Source organism: Zosterops lateralis (genome assembly GCF_965231275.1).
Source record: "Zosterops lateralis genome assembly, chromosome: 22".
NCBI lineage: Eukaryota > Metazoa > Chordata > Aves > Passeriformes > Zosteropidae > Zosterops > Zosterops lateralis.
Genome location: NC_139782.1, coordinates 375,527 through 391,545, shown reverse-complemented (window position 1 = coordinate 391,545; position 16,019 = coordinate 375,527). Strand labels below are relative to the sequence as shown.

General features: G+C 45.7%; 1 protein-coding gene across 27 annotated transcripts in view; it reads right to left on the bottom strand.

Moving 5' to 3' along the window:
* Positions 1–16,019, bottom strand: part of EIF4G3 (eukaryotic translation initiation factor 4 gamma 3) — a 144,439-nt gene that overhangs the window by 84,089 nt on the left and 44,331 nt on the right. For 20 of the 27 annotated variants that reach the window (XR_014591614.1, XM_083877068.1, XM_083877058.1 and 17 more), the window contains exon 3: positions 9,497–9,640. The exons of 5 other annotated variants lie outside the window; for them this stretch is intronic. Coding sequence is in view for 1 of the 22 variants with exons in the window: in XM_083877063.1 (XP_083733189.1) it covers positions 9,497–9,625 (129 nt within the window). In the remaining 21 variants the exon portion in view is untranslated. The remainder of the gene's footprint in view (positions 1–9,496; positions 9,641–16,019) is intronic. 2 more of the 27 variants (XM_083877069.1, XM_083877063.1) reach the window with 1 other exon arrangement.

The window sequence follows — 16,019 nt, the reverse complement described above, 5'->3', positions numbered from 1 at the left end:
AAAGGTGTGAGACCATGGATAACATCACAGGAAATCATTCCATAACATCTGGAAACACTGCTATGGCTTCGCATGGCTCCCTACTGAAGCTGAACTGCCAGTCTCTGCCCTGGCTGCAGCACCTGGCTTGCAGCCTGGGGTGGTCTGCTAATGACCATTATGTAATTAAGTAAATTGGCACTTTCTGTAGTAAGGGTACTCAAAAATATGGAGCGTATGTGTGTGCTGAGGGCAGAAATTCCAAAATCTCCACTTCTGAAAGCAGAGCTGGGGCTGTCTGCAGAAATACCCTTGAGTTCACAGAGTGCCTTTCACTTTTTCTATAAAACTGCCTCCCATTTTAACAAAATAGACTTCGAGGACAAATACTTGTTCCCAGGAATACAACCCCAAGCAGCCAAGACCCTATTCCACATCAAAACAGCAACAACAGCTTTTCAGCTTTCCTCCTATTTTCTTCCAAATGCCAACAAGAAGCTCCAAAAATGTGTCATCTGATATCTCTGAGGATGTTGCCACCCTTGAAGATACTCAGAACCCAAGGGGATGATCCAGTTATCGGCTCCAGCTGATCCAGCTCAGAGCCGGATCAGATCCAGGCACCTGGACCTGGTGATCCCAGGTCTCTTCCAACCTTCACCTGTGTGAGGGGAGCAATCAGATAAAATATTCAAGTTTTATTGAATTACACTGAAGCCCAGAAATACCTTACATATAAAGTGTCTGAATTTGCACAAACCTAAAACAAGTAAATAAATTATGGGGTTTCTAATGGTACCCTAAGGAGGGATCTATGGAGGAACATGGGCATAGTCCTTCCAGGATGCAGGGAGTGGAATTACATCATCTTTTTTGGTTCAATGGAAAGCAGCACAATGAGAGTTCAGATGGCAGGAGAACCAGGCTGTTCATGGATTCAAAGCCTCGCCTCTGGAATGTGGCCATCCCTGCTGCAGGTTAAATGGCTCCAGAAGTTATTCCTCTGTTTCCCACTCTGACACAGCTAACAGTGGACTCCAGGAACTCCAGGGCTTCCTCTCCCTGGTTTCTCTGGCTGCAGGGATATTTTATGCCCTCTGTGCTTACAAAACACAGCCTATGTAAAGCCCTCACTTTTGTGCTGACTCTGATGCTTTATGGAACACATGGTGTTTGTTTAAAAACAGTGTATTTTCTGGAGCATGTAAGAAAACATCCATTAAATTGCATGGAACAGAAGGTACTATTACAGAAGGAATTCCAGAATTGAAATTATTAAATATAAGAAAATGGCAAACTGCCTCAAATTGTTTTGTCTTCTTATCATATGAATAAAACTGTGGTTCAACAAGTGGCAAAGTCTGAAAAGCAACAAAATAAATCCCAAGGCATGTGACTGTGAGAACAGAAAATGGACGTGAAAAGACTCCTGAAGAAAGAGATCTGGAGAATTTTTGAACAGCTACAGAGAAGTTTGATTTTCTATTAAAAATGCTGTTTTATTCCACCTCAAATCAAGTTACTGGCAAGTTTAAAAGTGCTTTTGATTCCTAATAATGTCATATGCCAAACAAAGCTTCTTCCGCTCACACAGAAGCCAGGATGTGCCATGAGGCCAAGACACCCACTCACTGAGAGCTTTGCCACTCCAAACCCCTGTGCCTGCACAGGGTGGAAGGGCCAGGGAATACCCGGAGCCAGGTCACAGCTACTCCAGAAAGGAAAAGTTCAAACAGCAGTAGAACAGCACTTCTCTCCCCACTGGGCAAATCAGACTGCTTGGAGAAGGATTAAACACGCCTCTCAGAGCTGGAATTTTTTACAGGCGCCTGGAGTGCTAGGACAAGGGAATGGCTTCCCACTGCCAGAGGACAGGGATAGGCACGATATTGGAATGGAATCCTTCCCTGTGAGGATAGGGGGGCCCTGGCACAGGGTGCCCAGAGAAGCTGCAGCTGCCCCTGCATCCCTGGCAGTGTCCAAGGCCAGGCTGGACAGGGTTTGGAGCAACCTGAGACAGTGGAAGGTATCCCTGCCCATGGCAGAGGGTGGAATGAGATTAAAATCCTTTCCAACTCAAACCATCCTGGGACTCTGTGATAGGATTCTATGAAGCACATGAGGCAGGGGGTCTAAAGCCAGATCTAGTCCCAACTAGACTCAGTATTTGTGCTGCAAACTTTTCTTTGCACATGTACATGAAAAAATTGTAATAAGGTCTTCCTTTCTTTCCTTTCTTTGCTAGGAAAAAAAAATTAAAGGCTCTTTCTGTCATCCTTGAGTGCACAAATACTAAAACTAATTCATACATCCCTCCTATGTTGTGCCTTATGAATGCCAACTGCTTCCAAGGTTAAATAATTAAAACAAATGGTGTTAATCAGCATTTGAAGCTACATTATGCCTTCCCAACTCTCCCTTCCTGCAGCTCTTACACCCAGATGCTCTCCTAAATTAGAAGACATCCATGAAGCCAAGCATACCCACACAAAAGCCCCTTGAAGCCCAAAGGTGCTGAGACACAAGACATATTTGATGTTTCCAGCCAGATTTTCCCAGATCTAACTTAATGAGGTAAAAAGCACAATAATGAACCAAAAATAATGAAATACATTCTAGGAGGAAATATTCCCAGCATTATTAACCTAATCAAAAACCCCCTAATCCTATTACAAACCAAAGGGTTCAGCTGCACTTCCACCAGGTCTTGAACACAAAGGCCAAAAGAAGATTACACTCCTGGATTTATCAGCTATTTAATAACTCTCAGTTTCAAATCTCCACCTGCAGTCACATATTCCTGCAAGCCTGGAATTTTCAAAACGCATTGGAAATTTGCTGGGATGAAGCCTGACCCAGATGTACAGAAGGAAGCACAAGGAAAGAAGTGAGAAGAAAAAGAGGTCAAACTCTTGAATGGTCAAAAAAATATCCATTACTACATATTAATCTGGTTATTTAGGTAGGTTTATTGTTCACAAAACACTATCACGAGTTAGGTTGTTTAAATCTGCTTTATTCTTATTATCTGGAATAGACAGAAGATCCAAGAAACTGGAATCTACTGCTTGGAAGAGCAGCATAAACAGGCAACATTTTTCTTCAGCTGGTCCAGCACCAACTTCTTCATTTATACAAGGAGAGTTTAATCTTTCATTCTGTGTCTGCATCATGAATAAATACCCTGATGGACAACAGGAGTTACAGGATTCCAGGTGGTTTTAACCAGCAGAAAATTGGCTATAATGGCACCTTACACAAAGCAAGGAGGTTCCTACACAGGGAAGTTCTCTGGGGGAAGAGCTCCCTGTAACGTTTGGAGACCAACTCAGATCAAGGGATCCACAACAATGCTCCTGAACACAGAAAACTATGGACAGGAGGTTTATCTGAATGAGACAATAAAATTGGGAGCACCTTGTGCCCCAGGGGCAGTGGAAGTTTATTATCTGATTTTATGCCAAGTAAAGCACACATGGACCCTAATAATAAGGAATCATGGATCTGGAAGGGACGCACAGGAATCATCCAACCCCTGTCCCTGCACAGACACCGCAACAACCCCACCCTGGGCATCCCTGGCAATGCTGTCCAAACACTCCTGGAGCTCTGGCAGCCTTGGGGCCATGCCCATTTGCTAGGGAGCCTGGGCAGTGCCCAGCACCCTCTAGGGAAGAACCTTTCCCTGATCTCCAACCTAAACCCTCCTGACACAGCTCCAGGCCTTCCCTCAGTCCTGTCCCTGGTCACCACAGTCTGGGGGAAGATGAGTTTAATATGTAGCAACCAGGCTCCAAAGACAGCTGCCTCCAACAGGAGGAGAGAACAAGGAGTAACACTCTCCACATCCCAGGGCACCTGACTGACCCCAGGGTACCAATGGGTGAGGTTACAATTAAATTACATCCCTCCTCCTGTTCCAATCCTTTAATAAACATCCCTTTACTAAAAGCATCTCAAATTGGGCTGCAGAAGATTGAAGCACTGAATAAACATCATGGTTCTAACAGGATTATTCCAGCTCCTGTAAAAAGGATCCAAGATCATAAAAGAGGTGCTTGGGGATTGCCTAATAAACATGCCACAGATGGCAGGCAGACTTGCTTCCTGGCACATATTCCCAGACCTGAAGGTACTAAGGAATGTCTCCCTGCTATTACAAATGCTAATTTAATGATGGTGACATTTTTGAGGACCAGAATGAGACCACAAAACTCTCTTCACTTCAGGCACAGAACCAGATGGTAACAAGTTTCAGCTGGTACAATCTGTTCTGAATTTAAATCAGCCACCTAAAAGTCAAGGTCTCCATGCAACAAGACCCAGAGAATTCAGCCCCCTTGCATTTTTGTTCACCTGGGTGTATCTTGACCTTTTAAGGAGCAGATGAAGGATGTCCACAACTACAGCAGCTCCAGAGGAAAGTTCCCATCAATGCTGTGGGATTCTCTGCTCCCTGGGGGCTTAAGCATTCCAGCCCATTCCAAGAGGCAGCCGTGGGCAGGCAGGTGGGCAGGCAGTGCCAATCTGCTTTGTGCACAGCATGTTCTTAATGAGAGCTGAAGCTATGCTGATTACAGAGGAAATTCCTGGCAATTTTTTCCAAGCATGGTTGCTTGATGCTTCCAAACTGTGGGCCTGTACTAGGAGATTCCCTCAGAATCCCACTGGAGCCAGCAGTTCTAAACATGAGGCAGAGAAAGCCAAGAATCTTTTCCAAACTGTTCACCCTCACATGTCAGAACCCACTGCACTTGGGATATTTGGGATCCTCTAAAACACTCCCAGGTCACGGGGGGGATGAAACAGTCTTCTCCTGGTGCCCTAAGCTCTGCCCACTGCCTCTGGAGGAGCCCTCTCTTCCTCTGTCCACTCCATGGGCAGAGGGAAGCTCATTCCTGCTGCTCCCAGCCCAGCTGCTCTGGAAGTGCTCAGCTTTCCCCTTATCCCATTCCCCCATGGCTACCTCATTCATCAGTGTAAGACACAGCTAGAATGGGGCACATTTACAGCCTTTCAGCTGCTCTCTGTTAAGGGCTCTGGGAATGCTTTCATCCTGCTCTGGATTTTCTCATCCATCATGGGATGGTGCCTGACTGTCAATCCAGGCCCTGCCTGAGCTCTGGATAACCTGCTCTGGGAGCCATATCCAAGGAGGAACTCCTCTGTTCCTTTTCCAATGTCTTCTCCTTTCCTCCACACACTGAGAAAGGGAATTGCATCAAACCAGCCCCTTCTGCAGCCTCAAGCCAGGCAAGGAGGCAAAGGGGTTATGTCCCTCCTCTCCCTGTCAGAACAAGAGAAAGACATGCAAAACCCACCAGGAATATGAAATTTTATGTACTTGGGGCCACATCTGGCCATAACACGACTGCGGCAGCATGTGCTGCACATTCCCCAGTGCCAGAGCTCAGCACATTCCCGAGAGCAGCACTATGATTTCAAGGCCCTGGAATTGAGGAAGCAGAGATGCTGCCCTGTTGCTGCAAAGACGGGGTGTGGGGCTGTTCCACAACGCTGCCAAGGTCTCCTCACTGTGCTTCACAAACTAATCCTGAAGGGCAGCTAAGTGCCGGAGAGTGTCCATCAGAACGAAAGCTCTCAGAGGAGGTGAAACACAGAGCCGTGCTCTTGTTCTGGCTATGTCAGATGGAAACAGTGGAGGAGTAAGAGACAGGGTCACCCAACCACAGCACCACAGAACCAGCTGTTTCTGTCTGTTTAGATAAAGCTAAAGGAAAACAAACAAAGGTACAATGTTCACTTGCACCTGACTTTTCAGATTAAATATCCCATATATTCCCTGATCCCTGGTTTCCAAATTCCCTTTCAGACCACTCGGCACAATGTCATCATCTCATCACAAACTTACAGTGAACTGCTCCAGCTCCGAGAGCTCTGGTAAGGGACAGCAATTCCTTTTATCATGTACTAGAATTCAAGGTATTACCTCATCTCCCAGCCCCTAGACATGCTGGGACAGGCAGATCTGGAGCAGCTTGGACAGCAAGGGGTCAGCGGTGGAACCAAGGCATTTGTTAACCCTCGTTCTCCTTCGGAGCATGGCTTCTGCCAAGGGTGAGGGTGAAGGGTCTGGAGGGGCCACACGAGGAGCAGCTGAGTTCACTTGGTGTGTTCAGCCTGGAGAAGACAAGCCAGAGGGGAGACCCCATCGAGAGCTATGGCTCCTTCCAAGAGGCAGCTCCGATCTTGGCTGTGATCAGGCACAGGACTGAGGGAAGGGCTGGACTTGTGCCAGGGGAGGGTTTAGGCTGGAGATCAGAGAAAGGTTCTTCCCCCAGAGGGAAGAGGGGAGAGTTCTGGGCACTGCTCCAGCTCCCCAGGGAATGGGCACAGCCCCAAGGCTGCTGGAGCTCCAGGAGCATTTGGACAGCATTGCCAGGGATGCCCAGAGTGGGACTGTTGGGATGTCTGTGCAGGGACAGGGGCTGGACTCTGATCCCTGTGGGTCCCTTCCAGCTGAGGACATTCCATGGTTCTGTGAGATCCCCACTTCAAGAGACGCTTGAGCCTGAGATGCTGAGATCTCACCTGAGTAATAGCAAGGAGAGACTCTGCTCAGCCTGGGGCTGAACACTCAGAGCAATATGCCCACACCAGCAGTGTGGGCATATTCTATCTCTGCCCAAACCAAACTCCATTTAGTACCAAACGACATCCAAAGCCTAAAACATCCACCAGTATTTTCATTCACTACTGCCTCAAGAGCACTGGCAAGATTACCCTGGAAAGAATCACTTTGATGAGTATTTATTAACTCAGGGGTCTGATGGAGAAATCAATGATGCCTAATCAGACTCTAATTCAAACAAAGCAGTTTTGCCCTTATCTTTTATGCACAAACTCCCCCTCGCTACGTTAAGCATGACTGGACAAAGGCAAAGACAACCTCTGTTCAGTGTTCAATCATCAACACAGCATGGGTAGGTAAAATACAGTTATTTGTGGTTTATTTCTGTTAAAGTAATTAATAATAACACATTCATCTGAATCCCATGTCTGAGTCCCTTTATCTCTAAAGGGAAACAGCAGGATTTAAGGTGCCCAAGAATCAGACAAAATTACCCAAAACTTACTCTCTAATCGCTTTCTTAAAGAAAGCAAACAAATGAAACCATGACGGAAATTCACAAACTACAAGAGGTGTGGAAAGAGGAAACTTCCACTCACCTCATTCATAACACAAACACCAAGGTGCTCCTTGAAGCCCAGGGGAGACAAATCACAGATGCAATGAACAGGTTAAGCTTTCATCCAAATCTCCATTTAAGCTTGGGAATTCCTTACCATACCATAACACAGAAACTCAACTCCTGACAAGGGTCTGAAGTGAGATACACAGAAAAATATTCGGAATTTAAATTTACCCAAATCTCTAATAGTTCTGGGATATGGAAAACTGTCCCTAGGGACAGGTTATTCTGTAAGGCTTTGATCCCCTTTCAAGCCTTACTGGTGTCCCAAGTGCAGGCACCTGCATTTTGGTTCTTCACAGAATCCCAGAATGATTTGGGTTGGATCAGCTTGTTCCAACTCTCTCCCAGCCAGGGGCAGGGACAGCATCCACCAGAGCAAGCTGCTTCAAGCCCTGTCCAACCTGGCATCACCACCTAACCTTTGCCCAATAGAGGAGGTCCCTGAGGGGAGCCCTGACACTGGCCAGGAACGGAAAGGAGCCATCATTTGTGCTGCTTCACTGCTGAATCCCACCTTGGCAGGAATCACCAGGAGAAAAGCTCTACAGTCCTCAGGCCTCTCTGGCCCCAAAGGACCAGAATGCCCGAAGCTTCACCTGCCCCGTACCCTGGGGTCCTGCTGTTCCTCCCTGTCCCTGAGCACACAAGGGCTGGCTCCACATAGTGGGAGCACAGTCACCCTCTGGAGTCCCCAAGGGCCCTCAGCTGCCACAGAGGCTCTGAGGTCACTTCAGCAGCATGGCAGAGACACAAGCTGGGCCCCACTTCCAAGAGCCAGCAGAACAGGAAAGCAGCATTATCCAGCTGGCTGTAGATTTGGCACACAGCCCACTCTCTGTGGATGCACTGACTCAATGGGAAAATATTAAGGGAAGAAAAGAAATACCTTGATTACAATAGAATTAAAGAGGCTGCCCAGAATGTTCTCTTCTTCCCTTCTCCTCTGCCACATGAGTAGCTTCCCTGTGTTGATGAGATTTACTAGGAAGGAATGTCTTGATCCATGACAAAAGCCAGGCAGCATCTGAGGGTTTGCTCTGCAAACCTGCTGTGTCCTCCCTGTTCCGTGAGCCTCAGTCCTCAACCCAGAGCCTTTACTCCCCAACAACCCTGCAGCAAGAGTGCAAGAACAGCTCCAACACCACTAATGCCTGCCAGACACTTCAGTCTCTAATTTCCCACCCATGGAGGATAAGCAGCTGCACATTCCCTAAGACAACCGCAAGTTTCACTTTCTCCATCATGTTTTATCTAAAATGTGCATCATTCAGATGAAGTGTTCCTTCCATGATCTGTTTCCAGGCATCTCCTGGTCTGGAAGGTCAGCTGCAGTTTCAGAAGCTGGCAGGGGGGCTTGGATCCATTTGAGGCTCTCCCCATCACCTCCCCATTCCCAATCCACCCTCAGCCTCTCATCCTGCTCCCTTTCCTCAGAGCAAACCCACTCTCCTTAACAGCTGACCTGCTCAGGCCTTCCTGCTTGATCCACACAAGTATAAGTTAATCAAGAGCAAAGGGAACATCAGGCTTTCCTCTACCTCACGCCTCATTCCCTCTACATGCCAGTTTCCCCATCCCAGTATCTTTCATCTCCCTTTTTTTCCTCGCCCCATTACCTGCCTCTTTTGCCCATCCTTTTTCAGATAAGCTTCTCCACTCTCAAGTCAGCCCTGCAGAATATTTATCTAAAAGAGGCTACAAAGGGACCAATTCATTCCACATATCTCACTAAACTCTATTTATCCATTCTTACTCCATAACTCCGATTTATCTCCTGTTCTGAACTTTTCTGTAACCAGCCCTTTTGTCTCATCTTTTATGAGAAATCATTTGTGCAACTCGTTTTCCTGACCCATTTCTTAGAGTTACAGAACTGCACCACCTTGTACAAAACTCCCCAGGGAAAATCCCTGAGAGAGGACACAGGGCATTTTTAGGGTGTTTAACCTGGAAGTCAGCCCATGAAAATTCCTGATCCCACAGCAAAACACATTCCTCCTCATCCATAATTGTTTTCTCTAATTTTTCAAGTTGCTTTTAGTTTCTGTTACAGACTCCACAAGGAACTAATATCTAGTAAACTTGTATTTAATTTAAAAATACCAATTGATGGTATTGGTGTGCTAATCTAAGTGCTGCCCATAGATCAGTGCAAGGTTCAAGCCACATCCTTTACTCACTTTATTTCTACACTCGTCACAGACAGCACAACTCAGTTATCTGTTCAGCAGAGAAGCTGAGAGTGGGATAGGAGGAAAAGGGGGAGGCTGGGAACACTCTGCTCCAATGCCAGGTCTTACCTGTGAGAGCCCAGGGGATGATGCATGTCCCGGTGGCGTTGCAGCAAGGTTTGGGTGTCCCTTATTTATTTCATGTGCAGTGTAAGGGGATGGGGCAGGAGGACCTGGCTGTCTTGCTACTTGTGTAACCTGTGTGGAGATAAACTGTTAGTAAAACATTACATTAGTAATCAGTCTGCAGAGACTCCATTGTATATATCTAGAGAGATAATGTATATTTATCTAAGTGAAACACTGCACAAGTCATTTAACTATTTATGTGATTCAGGAAAATGTGGCAGCACCAAAAAATCAGATGACCAGCTGGAGTCACTGGTGGGAATGTGTGGGATCCCTTTGCCTTCAGGCCTGAGACCTTCTGATTCCTCCATGAGAAGCTATATCAAAAAATACTGGGATTTTGCAAGGGGATACACATTACCAGCAACAAAGTAAGGGGGAAATTTGCATATTCCCCTCACAAAAGGAAAAATAAAGGACTGCAGAGAGGCCACGGTATCTGCAGGGCTTGCCACAAGCAAAGAATGAAATAGCAAAGCAATTCTTGTATTTGTTTATCCCCTTTCTCAACTTCTATTAAAAAAACACATTAAGCAAAATATTAGAAAACTTTTTCATAGCACATAAATATTTGCTCCACTTTACTATTTCCATGATGGAACTGTTGAAATACATTTTAGAGAGGGGCTATAGTAAAAGAAAATGGGAACCAGGGGGAAAAAAAGTCACATAACTATTGGGTGACACCTCTGGCTGTTCAACACAATTAAATTTTGGCAGATTGGGTTAAAATGCACACTACTGAAATTCAGCATTTGCTTCTCACTGACCTTTTCTCATTTATTTGTTTGGTGAAAAGCACCACTTAATCATGGAACGGTTTGGGTTGGGAGGGACCTTAAAGCCCACCCAGTGCCACCCCTGCCATGGGCAGGGACAGCTTCCACTGTCCCAGCTGCTCCAAGCCCCATCCAACCTGGCCTTGGACACTTCCAGGGATCCAGGGCAGCCACAGCTTTTCTGGGCAACCTATGCCAGGGCCTCCCCATCCTCACAGGGAAAGATTTCTTCCCAATATCCCATCTAACATTCCTCAGTCTGTGCTAAAGGCACCTGAAGCCTACACAGGTCACTGGCACTGTGCAGGCCAATGCATGCATAAATGTTCTTAAAAGGGTAAAGAAGGCAAAAGGAAACTCCTGACCCCTTTAATGGAGTATTAGCTCCAAGCTCCAAGAGAGCAGAAGTCACAGAGTTCACCACTTAAGTGCTTTTTCCAAGTCACTGTATTGCAATCAGTGTGTCCACGCCTGTCATTAGTTTCCTAAACCACCACAGCAGCTGTGCCAGCACCCAAACCCCAAGAAATCACAACGGGCAATAGCTCCAGGCTTCTGGAGCTTCCATTCCAGGAATGGGCCAGGAGCCTTCACTGTGTGAAGATTTACAGCCCCTTAGCGCACATCAGAGGAAAGGGTGGGTCAATCACAGAACCTCATCCTCTGTCCCCACTGAATCCTTCTCTTAGCCAGGCATGAATCATCTCTTTTTTGGGCTGATGTGTCTTGGCAGGTGTGCGCACGCAGCCTCAGCTGAATCAGCCAGCCTTACAGAGAGCTCCATAAAACTTTCCACAGCCCATCCCCGAGAAAATTAAAGTCTCTTTCATGACTCCTGTGTCAACCCTGAGAGAGCTGTCATGTCAGTCATGCAGCACTTGGTGCTTAGAAGTGACTATGGATTGTGACGGATATCAAATAATGCAGTCAGGGAGGGGGAAGAAGCAAAGGCAACACAAAATACAAGGAAATCATTCCTATCAACAGCCCCAGTGGCAGGTTGTGCCCATGCTCCTCAACAGGATTCTCTTTGAATGGCACTTCTTGGGGGAAAAGAGAGGTTATTTTGTGACAGCTGTGAGACTTCAACCACTCTCAGTTTTCACCTCTCTACTCTCAGCAGTTCAAACACTGCTCCAGCTAGGGCTGAAGCCATCCAAAATCCTCTGAAACAACAGCAGTCAAGTCCACACAGGGCTTTGACAATGGGGACAGGGGCACTACCAGTACCCCAGGTCAGTGTGAGCATCCTGCAGTCCTCCTTCTCAGAAATTATAACATGCAAATAGAATCATGGAATAGAATCCCAGAATCACTAAGGTTGGAAAGCCCTTCAATATCATCTAGTTCAACCCAGCACTGCCAGGTCCACCCCTAAACCATGTTCCCAAGTGCACATCCCCACACCTTCCCAACACTTCCAGGGATGGCGATTCCAGCACTGCCTTGGTGAAAAGAACCTAAGTTGGACGTTAATGAAAGACATCAAGAAATGCTCTCATAACTGGATCTGAAATCTGGAAGTTGAACTGAGAGGAGAACTGCAGCTGCTTGAATGAGTCCATGAGATACCCTTCTGCAGTGCAGCAGATACATGACAGATACAGGTCTGGACCCACTAAAATTGGCTTGAAAGATTAACGAAGGCAGCAGAACAATTATAAAATTGTACCAGCTTGACAGTTTGGCAACAGCACATTCGGAGAGTATCCCATAGGAGCCTTCCACCGATTTTCCAGGACCTCCTAAGGCTAGCCAAGTCTGGCTTAGTGCACCCAAACCAAGGACTGGTGTTTGTTCCAGCAGAAGAAAAAGCACAGAGAGCCTTTCTCAGCAGCTACACCAACGCTGGTGTTTCCACACTTTCCTCTTTCTACAACAAATTATTTACAAATAAACTGAATTAAAAGATACTGATTTTAGTGTAAACAAGTAGTAAAGGAAGACAAACTTGCTAAATCTGTGTGTTTTTTTCAGTAATTTTTAACAAACATAAAAGATAGAGACCATCTAAGCTCATCACCCCTAGGGTACCTGCCCCCATAGAGCCCAGGGTGTGGTTTGCTGTTTCTTAAATGGTCTGAGATGACTATGAAAGCAAATATCCTCCTTAAATCTATAGGGTAGATTGTTCTCCTAAAAATGGATACACAAAATTACATATTAATTTGCTAGGGCATCACTTTCTATTTTCCCTGAGTAGCAAGAGCTAATTATTGTTTTTCAGAAGCCTTAATCCTGTATTTTAAAGGAAGCAGGTAATGAAATACAGAATAAAAACTCAGTCTGGAATTCTTTTCTTTCTGAGATATTTTACACATTTTGGGTTTAGCATCTTCTACAAGTTTGAGATTACTCTTTACTCCACCCAAGTCCCCGGTTTCAGGTACTTGAAAAGCTGTGGCTGCCCCATCCCTGGAAGCATCCAAGGCCAGGCTGGACAGAGCTTGGAGCAACCTGGGATAGTGGAAGGTGTCCCTGCCCATAGCAGGGGGTGGCACTGGATGGGATTTAAGGACCCTTCCAACCCAAACCATTCCACAATTCTAGGCTGAAACAGGATGAGGAACTGAGCTTCCCTCCTGCACATTCCACAGCCGCCACAGCATCCGGCATCGGCCTCCTGACCCAGATCCTTCCTTTAAGCACAGGATGGCTGGAGCAGCTAATCCTCCCTAATCCCTTTTCTACAGGATTCTCTTCACTGCAGGAAGATCCCTCTAAAGGACATGAAGGTGAATCACGGAACCTCTGCTGGGTGCAACACTCGGGGGGAGCAACTGGACAAAAAGCAAGCAAACACCCCAAGAGCGACTGACGGAGTCAACCCTTAATCCTTAAAAATCTGGGACAAGGAGGTTCTTCAGCAACTCACTTCCCCATTACCTCCTTTGCCCCCCAGCTGGTGTGAGCTGGGCACCCTGACAGGAGGTGGTACTTGCTCCAAAGGCACATGGGGACTGCAATTACTGAGTGGCTTCAACCAGTGTTGGATCCAGCCCTGCCACAGGGACCCTGCTCCAGGCTGCACCTGACCGAGTGACTTTTCCCCAGACAAACACACCTTGTTAACACCCGCTCCCCAACAGCTCTCATCCAGAAGTTATTCACAGAAGCATGAGGGTTTGGGTTGGAAGGAACCTTTAATTCATCCCATTCCATGGGCAGGAGCTGGACCTTCCACTGGACCAGGTTGCTCAGGGCCTCAAGCTTGCTCCTCAGCTCATGAAAGTTTATCCCAGAGTAGTTTTGGCCCAAGCTTCAGCACTTACAATCACAACATGCTACAAAAGCAGTTACGAACCTCCACCATAACCCGCCAAAAACAGTTATTTGGGCAAAAAATGGATATCCATGAACATCGTTATTCTTCTTATCCAGTTCCAGAGTTGTGCCTCGTGCTGAATTTGAAGAGCATGTCTGCTTCTGCTCATTCATCTAATTTTCCATAGATTCAGCCCCATTCCCCTGGGTACACAACAGGGATGGCTGGTGGATTTACAGTCACCTTTTGTGCAGTTCCCTTCTCTTTCAAAAAAACTCCAACCCAAAAAACTCTCTTGAATATATTTCTTTGAAATAATTTACAACAGAAAGAATTTCATTCTTATGCCCCTTCTGAACTCTGCAGGTTTGGGGTCTTTCAGAGGCCACACAACTAATCAGCCTCATTTCTTGCAGTGTAGAGGATTAGGAAACACCAGACAAGAAGCTGTTTACAGGACAACCCCCAATCTTTACATTCAAAAGTAGCTCTGCAATGAGCATTCTTCATTACTGATGAGGGAAAATTATTACAAGATTAGCTCACTGAAATAATTATTTCCAACTGTGATCTTTCAAATAATTTTACTGCTGGATTTATTTATTAAAAAACCCAAACCAACAACCCACTCAGTATAAGATGTCACAATAAATAAATAAATAAAGATGACTTATCATGAATTTAGGTGGGTTTGGTTTTAATACCACTATGATTGATAGTGGTATTAAACTTCCTTGATAAAGAGGTTCTACCAAAGCCTTGTTGTGAATTTTGAGCACCTCCAAGTTCTCACACAAACTTCATCCCACTTGGCCTCTTCCTCACCTCCTACCTCTGTCCCACTGGAAAACTTGTTCCTCAGATTCAGTTTTATCATTTGGGCTCATAGTGGAAGTCACATGATTTTCCATTACCATTTTTGTAGCTGTGGGGAAAAAAAAGCTCTGGAATGTGCAACTAAGGTCCTGATGATGCATATGGAAAGGCATGGAAAGGATAATTGAAGTATTTTTCATCTTTATCTAACTAAAAATTGGAGGTTCATTTGTGGCTTGCGCATATCTCAAATGATTTCTCCCCACACCAGCCATGCTCTGAAAAAACCACACATCTCTGGAAATGATGATCCATAATTGATGTGGAATCCTACAGAAGATGTGCAAGCAAATAAAATGCCGATGGGAAAAAGCAGCCCCTGGGTACTGAGGATGCACTTGAAGGTTCGACTTCAAGATCTCGGAGGCCTTTTCCAACCTTCATGATTCTACGATCCCACAGTGCTCTTCAAAATGATTATTTAACGCAACCCCAGGCCTTAAACACATGGTGTTGTTCCTTGTGTAACAAACCACTGAGACCTTTCATGAATGAATTTGTCAAGGCCCTCCCATCATGTGCTTTTTCCTTTCCAATTCATTTTTCCCTGGACTCCCTCTGAATCTGAAATCTGCCTAGGGCTTCAAATGGAAGCCTGAAAGGACCCCAAGTGAGAAATTTCTCTCCTTTCCCCAAAACATGGAATTTTCTCTCAAACTTGTGCATTCTCAAATCCTGGAACTGAGATATTCCCAGCCCTGTCTTCTATTCCTGTAACATAGCAAGGAGTGATATTTTTTCCACACTGAATAGCTATTTTAGGTCATTTGTCACAGTTACTTTTCTAGTTTGCATTAATTTAAATTTTGACAGTCATATTTTCCCCACAGGCATCTGCACTATATCTTGGGAAGAATGAATTGAAAAAAATAACCTTCTTTAAAGGATTTTATGTATTTTAAAGTGTTTTTAAAGTTTTGTATGGGGTATATAACAGATAATATAAATTGAATTACTTATTGTAACTGTTTGTACATTTATGTTCACAGAATGGTTTGGACTGGAAGGGTCCTTAAAAGCTCATCTTGCTCCATGGCCAGGGACACCTTCCACTACCCCAGGTTGCTCCAAGCCCTGTCCAACTCGGCCTTGGACACTTCCAGCAATGGGGCAGCCACAGCTTCTCTGGGCACTCTGTGTCAGGGCCTCTCCACCCTCACAGGGAAGGATTCCTTCTGAATTTGTTCCTTTGGTTTTGCTTTTCTGCACAGAAACATTTCTTTATCAGATATTGAGAACAGAGGGTGCGCAAAGCCTGCAGCTTGGGTCTGTTGATTCACTGCTGTCAATACCACAAATGTAAAAAACTTCAACCTTTGTCAGAGCTGTATCCAAACCATTCTAACTCAACTGGATGGGAATCCACGGCTCCCTGACCACACCTGAGTCCTGCCACTACAGCCACCTGAGCTGCTGCATTTCTGGGACCAGTGGGCACTTGGCAGCACTTTTGCCCTTAATCCTACCCAGAGCTCAGCTCAGCACCCCGACAGCCACAGTAGAGGAGGGAGGACAAAACTCCTCTACAACCCAAAAAAGAGAA